At 34.3% G+C, this 13,725-nt stretch overlaps 2 protein-coding genes across 4 annotated transcripts in view; both read right to left on the bottom strand.

Annotated features, from left to right (window-relative positions):
- LOC139758690 (COMM domain-containing protein 4) overlaps positions 1–13,086 on the bottom strand; it is a 77,015-nt gene extending 63,929 nt beyond the window's left edge. For 2 of the 3 annotated variants that reach the window (XR_011714908.1, XM_071680318.1), the window contains exon 1: positions 12,992–13,086. The gene's annotated coding sequence lies outside the window, so the exon portion shown is untranslated. Of the gene's footprint in view, positions 1–10,824; positions 10,952–12,991 lie in introns of those variants that run through there. The other variant, XM_071680319.1, reaches the window with a different exon arrangement.
- LOC139758622 (transmembrane protein 230) lies at positions 7,269–10,917 on the bottom strand. The gene is made up of 2 exons (XM_071680131.1): positions 10,825–10,917; positions 7,269–7,529 (listed from the first exon to the last, which is right to left on the bottom strand). Exons 1-2 carry the CDS (start codon positions 10,915–10,917, stop codon positions 7,269–7,271), a joined length of 354 nt encoding a protein of 117 aa, XP_071536232.1.
- Positions 13,087–13,725: the final 639 nt, after the last annotated feature.

Below are 13,725 nucleotides of genomic sequence, written 5' to 3' on the forward strand. Positions count from 1 at the left end.
AGCCTAACTTCAAATCACGTTGTTGCTGAAAAAAGACTTGACAATCCAACAGGTCAGTATATAATACTTCAGCTATACTCATTATCATTAAGTAATATACACATAAAAAAATTAATTGCCAATAATAATAAAACACAAATCTGACATCTTTTACAAACAGATTTAAAAAGTTACAAATCTTGGATGATTAATACTTTACATAAAATACAACATAATAAAGCAAATGCTAGAGGCAATTTCAAATCCTGTATTACAGTTGGAAATTACTGCCAAAAATCATTCAATAAATTATGGAGATATTCTAGTCTTGCAGTAAAAGAGCATTTTCCATGTCCATGCTGTAATATTACTAGGAACAAGAATTGAAGTTACATTAGACAAGAGACTAATGCCCCAACAGTTATAATGGACAGACTGGAACACCAAACACATGAAGAAACATTAGCAATATCTATGGTATCATTGATATTTTGATTTTGACTTTCATTAAATGTTAAGATCCTTTATGGCATACCTGCAAGGGACACACCAAGACATTGTAAAAGTGGCAGAATCCAGTTTAACTTAGAAAAAAAGCTCTAAGAATCTGCACAAAAAAAAAAAAAAAAAAAAATCAAAGATTTCTGGTACCATAAAATGCAATGCAGTCTGTATGATAAAGGCCACACAAAGTGTTACAATAGCCATGTTTATCAAATGCAACCAAGAATTCACAGTCCAACAAATTATATTCTTACAGCAGTATATAGGGTACACCCCTAAGAACATCCTAAGTTCAACTTGATTTAGGGTACTACCCTGGGGTAAACCACTTACTACTCACTTGTCAATAATCATCAATTAGTATTTGAAGTTATACATTTGTAATAAATCAAATATTGTACACATATAATACCTGTATACTATTTCTTCACTTGGTATGAGCAACAGCACATTTTGCAATCATTCATAAATTATACTTTATCTTTACATGTGCCAGTCTTTTGTGTACACTTTATTTCAGTGTGTATCTATGTGTGCTCATGAATGACAGAGAATGCGTGTGTACATAATTACCTATTTGCATATTATGAAGAGGCTGCTCTACGTTTGAACATGTTATTACTTGTTTGCATAGCATGAAGAGGATGCTCTACATTTGAGGGCCCTATCTCATACATGTATGTGTTTGTGCTAAAGAGAGTGAATGAAAGCTGGATAGATAATGAGACTGAATGCATGAGAAAAGAATAAATAAGTGTGCATGACCACATTTGCTTCAGTCCATCTGTTTGGGAGTACATGTTATTGAATTATACGTCAGTGTGTTATAAATATAAAGACATGAGATGCACTTGAATATTTTGCAAATGATACAATTCTACACATGTATCATTCAGTCTTCCCTGTTTTATCAATAAGGCACTCATATTAAGTACTGTATTTTGCATTAGTCTATATACTGCATTAAGAGATCTTTTTATTCTTACTATCTTATGTTCATTTCCAATATGCCGCTTCGTAAGTTTATAACAGGGTAGGCTAAGTATCTATCACCCAATCTATATCCTGTGTGAAGTATTTCTTTCTTTACAATGAAAGGGTAATGGGTAATCTTTAGAATTTGATAATCCTGTCTAACAAATTGTGAGTGATATGAATCTTGGTACTCTTGTGGGCAGTTAGCAAGAATCCTGGTCAACATAAGATTGGTTAGGCTTGATTTGATTATTCACCCACCATGTGGTTAGTAAAACCCTTCATCTTAAAGTGAGTTATCAAAGAGTTTTGATGAACAAGCGTGGGGTTTGCAGGAATCTTAAGTATGCCATAAATATGAATTCTGATCATCCAGTGTTAGGTTGGCAAGTCTTAATAATCCCTTGTGTCAGTAGCAAGAACCTTGATCAGTATATGGTTTGTATGAATCTTTATCATTCAGAGAATGATTAGTGACAGTCTTGATCAGTGTGAATAGTAAGAATCCTGATCATTCAGGGTGTAGTTTAAAAGAATCTTGATTATCCACTATGTGGCTTGTAAAGATCTTGTCCTGAGAAACATGCTGCTAGCAAAAATCTTGATCATTTGTGTCTAATAAGAATCTTGATCATCTGATTTAATAAAAAAAATATCTTGTTGATCAACAGCTGAATAAACAAAATCTTTGTAACTTTTCTGGAGTTTGGAAGAAAATTTCCCATCTTTATCTGAGACAGAAAGAACCCAAAGATGCAAGATTCAGTTAATAAAGGCTGATTACTTATCTGATAGTAATAGGTCTTATTTGATTCATTTTACCATTCATCATCTTGATTACTGTACTTCACAAGTTGTTCTCTTTATGCTTATCTTGCATTCATCACAAAAATGAGAAACAACATAATGAACTATATCATCCATAAACTATTTAACAATTTTTAAGAAAATTAGGGCTCCCTGTATATGATGTCCACATCAATAACCTGTATGCAATTTGAAAAGAAAAGAGCTTTAAGGCCTATGACAAATAAATAAAGACAAGCATCATTCGTTTTCTTGACTTTTAATACAACCTTATTCTAAAATACTAGTATGAAAATACATGCTAGATATGTTGATAATGTTATCACACTTCATAACGTTAACCCTTTCACTGGAGACCCTGAATTTCATTCATTACGTATTTCACTGAAGGCCCTGACTTTTGTCCATTCTTCTCATATCAAACCTGGGGCCTTAGGGAATATACCCTTTTTGTTGTCATGGTGCCAGCAAGTTGCCAGAGGCTGTGAGCCTCACCCACATGGGGAAAAACTAAAGGGTTTAGTTGCCGTTTAGATGCCAAAGAAAGAAGTGAAGTATGACTCACACTGCTTCAGCATGGATTGAGCTGTTGAGTTTACATGGAGTTTTTCATTCAAAATTTCACTAAATGCAAAATAGATGTTCATATGAACTACCATGCACAAACACAAATAATACAGTAGTGATGTAACAAAATGAGGAAAATGCAATAGCATACTCATACATCTTGCAGCAGTGACAGTCTGACACTGCACCTACTGTCATACCTTACAGTTGGCTCTGGTCACCTAATAATATTACTCTATGTACATCTCTAGTTTTACTCTCCATTGCAAGGATCTTTCACAGCACTCTCTGCCAGTACTATATCCTATGTTTTCCCAAAAATACAGTGAAAGCTAATTCGCCCACTGCTCTTCCACATGATCATACATCTGTTACCTTGTGCAAAATCAATGTGTTTGCTCATTTTCAAAGAGAACATGGGGCACATAGTGTAAAGCTGACACAGTTCTGCCTGCCACTTACTATCATACAGATAAATCAGATCCTTAGATCCATACATTTCATACAAAGGATTTGACAATTTTAATGAAACACTCACAACCCATATGCTCTATATTTTCTAACACTCACAACCCATATGCTCTATATTTTCTAAGTATTTCACTGAAATTCATAATATAATTGAATTCAAAAGATACCTATTGTTTGTAAGTTAGCACATAAAGTATAAATTAAGGAAAAAATTATGTACAAATATAGCATTATGAAAATAAATTTATAGAAAAAATTTCTACTGAAAAACAACCTATGAATATACTATAACCTGAGACACCATGAACAATAACCTTTCATTAATACACAAAGAGTACAAGAATATACCATACTTACTAAGGCAGCTGATGATTATCATATGAAATATATCTAACATACTGCATCAGTATGACCACTTCAAGACTAGTCAACAATCAACAACTTTGTATGTAAATATTTCTTTTGTGTAAAATTCAGCATAATACTAAAAGCACTTTTTACTAAACAATTACATATTTCATCTTCGGCACATCCAGACATAACCATACCACATCTGGAAGCCATGTGCATTCACCAGTTTTGAGGTGTAACCTGCCATCATCCACATCAAAGTAAAAGAATAAAGAAAAAACCATTCTAAGTATTCTTCCACAGGAAACAGAAGAGAAGAAAGACGAAGAGGAAGAGGCACAGGAGGAATATTAAAAGGAGAAAATGGAAGAGGGAGAGAAGGAAGGCAGCAGGATTAAGTGTTCAGATGTGAATTAATCTTAACGCTTTATGGACTGTGCTCATACTTGTATAATTTAGGGTTCTGGGACTGTAGCTGAACTTGTATGGGTTGCCTCTACCCTTCCCCATTTAATAAAATAGAATTTGATAACAGTATGCACAGGTGCCTTATATCACAAACATCTATAAGATGCACAATATAAAAATCTTACCCAGTGGAAATTCTAACCATATTTTTTGGCAAGGCAAGTTGTCACAGGTGACCAAATACCCTAATCAGGAACATCTCATAAATGCTATACATTTACATACACCCTTGCCTAAGTCAGGTATCCAGTTCACTGACCAGCCCCAAGAAGAATATAAGCAGTTGGCTTGACTGTAAACCAACTGCCATGACCAGGATTCAAACCTAAGCTGGTCTGACCCCAGCAGCCCATGAGTGTGTGACAGCAACACTAACTGCTACACCACAAGCAACTACATATAGTACTGGGATAGAATCCTAGTATCCCAGTTAATGATATAACATGATACAAGAAAGTATGGCCCTGAAGTGCATACCTCAGATGTCCTATGCCAATTAGTGGTAGTTAGTGATAGTCTCTGAGGCACTATCTCTGGTGATGATGATTCATTAGATGCTGAACTGTTAGCATTGGGAACAGTTCTTTACATAACAGCAACCCACTGGTGGTGGCAAAGAAAATATCAAGATGGATGAGTTAGCAAAAGTCAACAAACATATGAAAAGTTGTGATAGGCCAAAATTTATGTGTCTGTGCAACAACAAATATGGGCACTCTAACACTCTTTTCCTGATATTCCCTATAAACTTAAAGGACTAAGTTATTTTTTTAGAATTTTTTCAGAACCCTGTCCTAGAATCTCAAATATTTTCAAGACTTCATCCCTTACAGTTTTAGCCTTTAATACTGGCATAAAATGACAACCTACACTGACTGAGGGACTGTACTTAAGTTTCATCTCTACTTTTCATTATCTTGCTCACCACTCCACCCATATCCCCAACATTCCATTCTTTAAGAACTCTATTGTCCTTCATATTTCCTCTTTGGTAATATCTTACATTCCTGTACACCCGTTTCTCTCTCCTTAGTTCTATTTCAACTGTCTAAAGAGACAGACCTCTTATGTCATCTCCAGTCATTTCTATAAAATATTCTCTCAATCTTTTACAAACTTCATATTTTGTTAATAGGACTTTCATAGATTTGTCCAATATACTTTCACTTCTTACAAATCCTTCTCTTCTCCATTTAATTCACCTCCTTCCAAAATAGATAATTTCTCTTTTAACTGTGGTTCATTCTTACTAAAATAAATAAATTGAAGCAGTGAAAATGCCATAGGTAGTTTACAGTTAAACAGTGTGCATCAGAGTTTTGTTCAAAAGAAACTTAAAGAAATAGCTTCTAATCTGGAAAATGAGTAATAAGTGAGCAAGTACATTATAAATGGCAATCTATCTTGTTTATCCATCATCAAAATTTTATATTTCCAAGTGTTTGTCAGCAGCAAAATGTAAAGATTATCTTTCCTCCCTCCAAATCAAATGCACCATTTTCAATTATGCCTTTAAATAAATAAACAACAACAACAACAACAACAACAACAATAATAACAATAATAATAATAATAATAATAATAATAAAAAAAAGCAATTTTCTTTTACATTTTACAAAAAAAATCAAACTTTAGATGCCTTTGGGACAGGCATGTTGCTGAAAACAACACACTGAAAATCTTTAACAACTGCTTGGCAGTACTCTATTGACTCTGAAAGCTGTCAAACTGAAAGATGTTCCTAATTTTGGTTTCCTAACTCTTTCAGCTTTCAGAGGGTGATATATATTAAATTACAAATTTTAACAAAGCTGGATGGATGGACAGGCTACAGACCCTTGATGATCATCACAACTCATCTACAGCCATTAGTTGAAGAGAACTACATTCATAATATAGTACAGTATTTCAATCAGTACTGGGTAGATAATGTTATGTTACTAGACTTATGTATCCAAACTCTCATATCCTTTTCTCATACTAGAAAACATCAGCAAAATTTTCAAAGGGCTCTCACAAATCCAACAAACTGAAACTGGTGTCACCTTTCTTCTGCAGTGCAACAGGTGCATAAGCTTCTTAATGCTAAAGAACACCTAAGATTTCTAAACTATTCATTATTCTATGTAATGAGAATAATCTTGTTTTGTATACAAAAGCATAATTCACAAAATTCAGGCACGAGTCCTTGTTAAGGGAAACTTTAAGCGATTTTCTTCACATCTGACTTCCAATATTCAGAAAGTGGTAAATTGCTATCTCAACTTAATTCAACAAATATGAGACAAATTCAGGAAATGTAAAGAACCAACAATGAAGAAGGGTTTACACAATGAACCCAGTCCAGTTCCAAAATTTCTATGGCCTGATACCAGTTAATAATGAAACTAACATATTCATCGTACTCAGTACTACTTCACAGACAGATTGTTTTACATGGATTTAAAGTAAAGAAGTCAAATAAAATATACAAAACACCAAGACTCACACCCCACGTGCTATAACCAGTATGTAAAACAGCCAATGAAATAAAGCATGGATCATAAAGGCCTTTAGACCAAAAACAAACGGTATGATCCAAATAACCTATCAAACTCAATGAAGCTATAAATGAAAACTTAATGCATAATGAAAACATCCAAAGACGAGCTACTATATTTCTCTCTGTAACTTTACTCAATATGATTCTGAAACCAAAACAAGCAAACTTCCAACCAACAGGAAAATCACTATTCACTCGATATTATTTGTACTTTTTTGATTCTGAAAAATTCCACAAATCAAAATGCTCAAACCTATCAACCAAAGGGAAAGTGCAAAGCCACAAACTACATGAGTACTTATATTTTTACATCATGTATCTATAGTGATTCAAAGATGATAAAATAATTAGAATCTCGGGCATATTTCTACAAAATGCAACAGTGATCTCTGCACACACTTTTAGTATACTCTGAAACGTATAAACTAATCACAAAAATAAAATCATGATGTCTACAAACCTTTAAGATCAAATAAACTTATAAAAGACTTCTGAGGATGGATAATTCTTTCAGTTCATCAACTGATTAACTGTATCAAAACCCAACACTAGTTGTAGTAAACAATTAAGCTAGAACTTTTCTAAATGAGATTAAGAATGTAATTCAGTCATCATCATAAGAAGGAATGTCATCAAAAGAGAAGCCTTCATAACCTTTGAAGGCATAGTATGCAATATATGAATGATAGGCACCCGGGATGAACATCAGAGCTCCGAGGATGATAACTGGCCATGTTCGGTCAGCATATTTTTCCTCAAGGTAACCTGTGACAAGAAGGCTTCCAATGATGAGCAAGAGGGTACCAGCAGCAAAAAGGAGAAGGGCATAGCCTATAGCCTTCCAAGGGATGCGTTTAGGTCCAGCCTGTGAAGGAAAAAGTGTGGGTTAACACAGAGCCACAGTGAAGGGCTTATACAAAGTCATGGGACATTCTTGACAATAATTTTGTTCCAGACAGCATGAAACCAATAAAATGAAACAAATTATCATCTAATAACATGCTTGGATTAAAAAACAGTGACCATTTTTTTTAACATCCACAATAATTAAGATTTTCTGAAATATGACCTCCAAGATTCAATACATTAAACAAAAGGAACTTCAGGGAACCAAAATTTGAGACTTATGTAAAGATAATTTACATCTCTGCTAAAGAGCCCAGATCATAAAAAATTATAATCAATGTTGTGTTAGCTGATGGATAATCCAGCCAAGATCCATGAGACTAAACAATCAAAGAAATACAGGAGGATCATGCAAAAACACTGAATAAAAACTTTTGTAACATGAGACATTCATTTTCAAAACCTGATGAACAGTATATACTCTATCAGGATGAGAAAGCTCTCCACTCTATATCATAGTATGAGTCATACTTCCAATGAAATCTGCTGAACAATAACTGCCACCACAGATTAAGTGCTATCAAAGATTTTAGAGAAAACTTGTCCTTGTTATTCAGCACAGGTCCCACAACAATGAATCAATAACAGGTTACCATGTTCTTGATCTCCTTGTCATATAATCCTATCTTTAAGCCATTACATATTTTCTGTAACACTTTAACACTTTCCTTGTCTTCTGTTCCCCAATCTCCCCCATATAGTCTTTCTCTATCTGACTTTTTAACTTAGCACAAATAAAAGGTGCCCAATTTCCTACTCTCAAACATAACACTCAAATATTGTATTTAAACGTATAACTCAATCCTCTAAATAATTGTTCTCAGATTTTCCAGGATATCCCTTAATCTTTTCACTTTGGACTAAGGCCCTCTAAAGCTTCAAGATTCAATATGATTTTGAATGAGGAATAAGAATTCAGTGTGGTAGCTCAGGCTCCAAATCGATATCTTCCCACCTACATTACCTCCAGAAAACAAATTCACAGTATCATACTACAAAACATCGCAAGAAGCGATGCAAGGAGCTAAGTTCACAGAAAATAATTATGTTATGCTCTTAACAATTCTTCAACAGGCAAAGTCATGACATAACTGCATTGTAGGGTAAGTGACAGAGAAAATATCTCACAGACAGGAAACCACTTTCTAAAACCCTGCCCTTCTCTGGCAATACATTTCCCTTTTTTATGTTACCTGAGACAATGCAAGCAACAGATTACCCAAGTCAAAGCCATCTCAATGCTCAAATGTATCCACCAACTCTAGAGAAGGACAAACAGCTGCATGAAATGTGAAATGACTGCCTTCCTGCCCACAATTTGAACCCATGTGGGACCAAACACAGGCGACCCTGTGTATGCATCATGGTAAGTGACATTAACCACTACACCTCAGAGGCATTTGACCCCTGACTCCTGAACTTATTTCCCTTCAAGATCGCTTTTGTACCATTCATTTTCCAGATGTCCAAGTACATTACGGCTTTTGTTGTTAGAAAAATTTACTGTATGTTTTGTTCTCACAAAGATATTCTTTGTATTTTGTTCTGAGGATCACTTACTTTTATAATTATGTCAAGTCATGGTTAGAAGTACAATTTTGTAAATAAAACAACTTTTTATTATTTACTTTAAAATTCACACATCATACAAGAACTTATCTCTAGTGCAAGAATGCTTTTATTCCACTTTTGTACTATTCCTCTTCGTGATGATCATGTGCATTATCTTACTGTTTACAACTTAGTGCTTTTAAACTCATTATTATTTGTGTGTAGGAACACTTTACTTAAAAGAAACCATTTTCCATTCGGTTTTTAATTCATATATGTATAATCTATACAAGAAAACTCAATTCTATTCATGATTCGGTTAGATTCAAATAAATTGTCAATGATTCAATTTACAGGACAGAAATACTATTTGCAGGGTTCTACTTTTTTTGCACTCCAATCAACTATTCCACTGTGAGTCCCAACATGTCCATTTTTAAGAAAAATGTCAATTTTGCTGGCACTGTGACACAGTGTTGCCATAAGCCATTAGTCTTGTACACATAAGAGAAAACGGAAGATCTAGGGGGATTAGAGGCAGGAATATGACGCTGCACTGCTGCAGCACTAAAATAAGTACAACACACACTGGTTTCTTATTCAATAGTCCATTACTTTCCAGCTAAATAGACATCAGAATGAATAAGCATGTGCTAACATAAACACTGAAAGGTACTAAAAAAAATACTGCTGGGATGCACCAGTAATGAGGAAAACGCAACAGCATACCCATTTGTCCTGCAATACTAACGAACTGACTTTACACACCCTGTGATGCCTTACAGTGGTGGTATATCCAAGTGCATATAAATGAGATCTACAATTTCATAGTCAGGCAGGAAACATGTTATTCTCTGAAGTGAAATATCTTTACTTCTTCCCTAGCTCATGAGGGAAGAAGGCCATTTACCCCTGCCCATTTACAATGTTGTATGTATTTTCTCTTCCACATATCCATCCAGTAAGTAAGAAAGATAAAATCTAGCATTTACCCCTGCCCATTTACAATGTTGTATGTATTTTCTCTTCCATATATCCATCCATTAAGTGAGAAAGATAAAATCTAAGACTATTTTTTAAACTTTCCTTTTGTAATTACATCCTGTTCTCTTCTACTTCATCCCTCTGCCATATCAAAGTAATCAAAATTATATAATAATTGTCAAACTAGTGTAAATACAAAACCCCCTTAGATTAAATGTGACTAAAACGTTTCAATTCACTACCTTTATCTACAGTAAAAAAATCTGAAGTCAACCACCTCTACCATTTAATCCTTAAAAATCATATCTTGATTTACTTTTCTTTACATTTACCTCAATTACATGTTTGTGAAAAACCACAAACCTAATCAGCCTGTCTCAAATTTCATTCCTATTCATAAAGTTGGAGATTTATCTTCCAGATATAGCTTCTACTGACCTCCTTGTATATGTTACTATCTTTAAAGATTTTTTCACTTCTATCATCATTCAAAATTTCACAAAATACATTTGGGAAGGGATGTATGCAGTTCTTGTTCATCAAATAATGCTGAAGTACATTCTATAACGAAAAATGCCAAAAAAATCTACTGAAGACCCTTGAAAATAATCATCAAAATTAATAAAAGAACACAACATCAGATGAAGCGTGAACTAAAAAACGCAAACAAATATTCACACTTATGGACCAACCACTCAACAGCTAACGTCAACAAATACCTTGAATTGTGCATCGACAAATCCATCATCCTCTTGGCTAAGCCGATGGTATTTAGCTGAAGAGGTGTGTGTACGAGCATCCTTACGAACCATGACCACAAGAAATAACAAATATCCTTGTTTTAACCTGAAACATGGACAATAATCAGTAGACATAAATCTGACAGACAATCAATGGCTGACACAGCCTTACAGGCACTTTCACAAACAAATTCAATTGTGTTCAAACTTTTGTACCTTAAGAACACAACTAAGTTAAATAAGCCAGTTCAATAAATTAGTTTTAGCATATATATCATGCTCTAAATGAAAGAGGCTTTGATCTCATCAAAGAACAACTATCAACTACCCCTATGAATCATCACTATTATCACTGTTCTGTTTCTAATGGGAACAACACAAATTTTGTCAAGATATTTCAAAGATATGAAAAAAGCTGCTGTTTGAAACAGGCAACCAAAACCAAATTTCACAAATTCTTAGAATAATCAAGGTAAGATATTATGCCTCACTACAGAATGAACCCTAACAACCAGACAATCTTGTATAGTGAAGACATCTATCAAGAAGTGAAGGCATGAGGAAAATAGGGAACCTATCTTCCAATATGTCTAGAAGTGTTAAGAATAGAGGACTGACCCCTTATGAAGATATCTTTGGTAAAACAAAAAGAATGCAGAGGAACCAGTCTTTAAGTGCTGTTATGTCTAGTAAACAAGAGGCCATCTTCTAAATTGCTTTGTAACAGACAGGCAATGTGGAACTCAGCCTTTGAAATATATGGCATGCATGATAAGGAATTCAGTCTTTGAGGTATGGAGCATGGGAGACATGGAACTCAGCTTTTGAGATACCCAGCACTAATAATATACTGAAAAACAGTGGCATTCTTAAGGGCTGGGAGGAAAACGTCTGCTGATTCAGAGGGACTACCTATGGCATACTATACCTGAGAAGAGCATTACTGATGTCACATTCTTCCAACCAAGGGATCACTTTGAGCAAAAGTCTGAGGAGAAACCCATTCCACCCTAATTTCTGATTTCAGGTAAACAAATAAAGACTTGGAAATTGCACATCAAAAGTATAGCTACAAGAGCTGTCATAGATGGTATATCATATGACTTGCCTTCCTTTAAACTAAAAATGAACTAAATCAAACCCAACTACAACTTGAGTAAATTTTTACGGTACAAACTTCTCACACAAAACTTCTGTACTCAGCTGACATACATCAACTAACTCATTCATACAGATATGAAGAGCTACACACACTGTTGCAGTAACAGCAAAGATTCCATAAGAGAAAAACTAAAATATCAAACTTAAAAAGGTCTCTCTTACCTAAACGTTTCCCGAACCACAATTGCAAAACAATTAAGAAAAAAATTAACTACTCATCAATGACAAGTAAGTGTCCCACCGCCCATGTTTCCTCCTAAAAAAAAATACTCCACATCAAAATAAACAATTCCAATTCCTCATAAAATAATCAGTCCATTTTCATTACAAAATGTGGTTTAATGGAGGTGAAATGGAACCAAATTGTAGTTACAGATGTGAACTCCTTTTATGTGTTCTGATAACACCAATAAATTCATCAATGTAATGTTTTTTTTCTCCAACCTTATGATAAGACAAAAGGGTCCATGTATTCCTAAACGAGAGCAGTTAGCTAATAAATACTGCATGACACATTTCAAAGTTAGCGTCCTGACATGTAGGTTACATTGTTTACAATATTCGACCATATTTTACAATATTCAAACTTAATTCCATTGTTTCCCCTCTCCTTCATTACTATCCTCAATATCGGATTATTCACTTTGGGAATATAAGAAATGCGAAAACAACTGTGGAACTCATACTTTTGATTCCTATGAACAATGTAAATTATTCACAAGAAAAATGAAAAATTTTAAGCAAAAACACGTCCGTCCACCTTCTGATAAATACACCAAAATTCTTTTAAATGACAAAAACAGTTTCTAGATTCCTGAATTTACTTCGATAACAATACTAGCCTCCAAACCTTACCTACACAATGTGCTGGCAGTGCCGTACAGGTAACTCACTCCATTACAACTGGGGTTATGGAGATGAAACAGGATCTTTCACTATCACATCAAGGGAAATGTCGTTAGTAAGTCAGTGTGTCATAACATACCTCTTAAGTAGAAGATAAGTGGAGCAATATCAGGTTGACCGCCACTCTATCGATCCTCCCACTCTGGGTGTCATCACCAGTCCCGAGGAAGGAATTAACTCCAGTTTACTTTATAGGTTTTTTTTTTTTTTTTACTGGTAATTTTGGATAACGGGAAAACTTTCTGCTTTCTGTTTCATTCCAAATAAATCTATGATCATAATCATTCACACGGTATGAGAGTATTCATTTTTGAAATGTTTATGGATACAGTACTAATCGCTCTATTACATGACCCAGTTGATCATTTAGAAATGGATTTGCCTTATTAGTCATTTTTGTGCTCAAATCTCTCCTGTTAGTGAAATATAGCTAGTTATCATTGGTTCTTTTGATTCCTACGTGTTACACTTACATTTATGTCATAAACCCCGTACTTTCCCTATTCATCGTTCTACAATTCCAACAGTCGCATAATCGTAAAAATAATCGCAGCGGCAAATTCACCAGCTAAAAGTTTGAATGTATTAATACAACTTTCGTTGTTATATCTCTGATTCAGTGACGGAATTAAACTATCACTGCATCAGAAATAGTTATTTGCTAGAAATATGGATTTCGGCTTAACCTCTGCCGTACATTTCCTCTGTTCCCGCGTTATCACAAGCCGAATATTTTCGAAAAACCAAAAAAGCAATAAAACGTTTTAAATGCTTTAGAATTATACACAATTTACTTTTCGTTATTAATCATTG

Source organism: Panulirus ornatus, chromosome 31 (genome assembly GCF_036320965.1).
Source record: "Panulirus ornatus isolate Po-2019 chromosome 31, ASM3632096v1, whole genome shotgun sequence".
Taxonomy (NCBI): domain Eukaryota; kingdom Metazoa; phylum Arthropoda; class Malacostraca; order Decapoda; family Palinuridae; genus Panulirus; species Panulirus ornatus.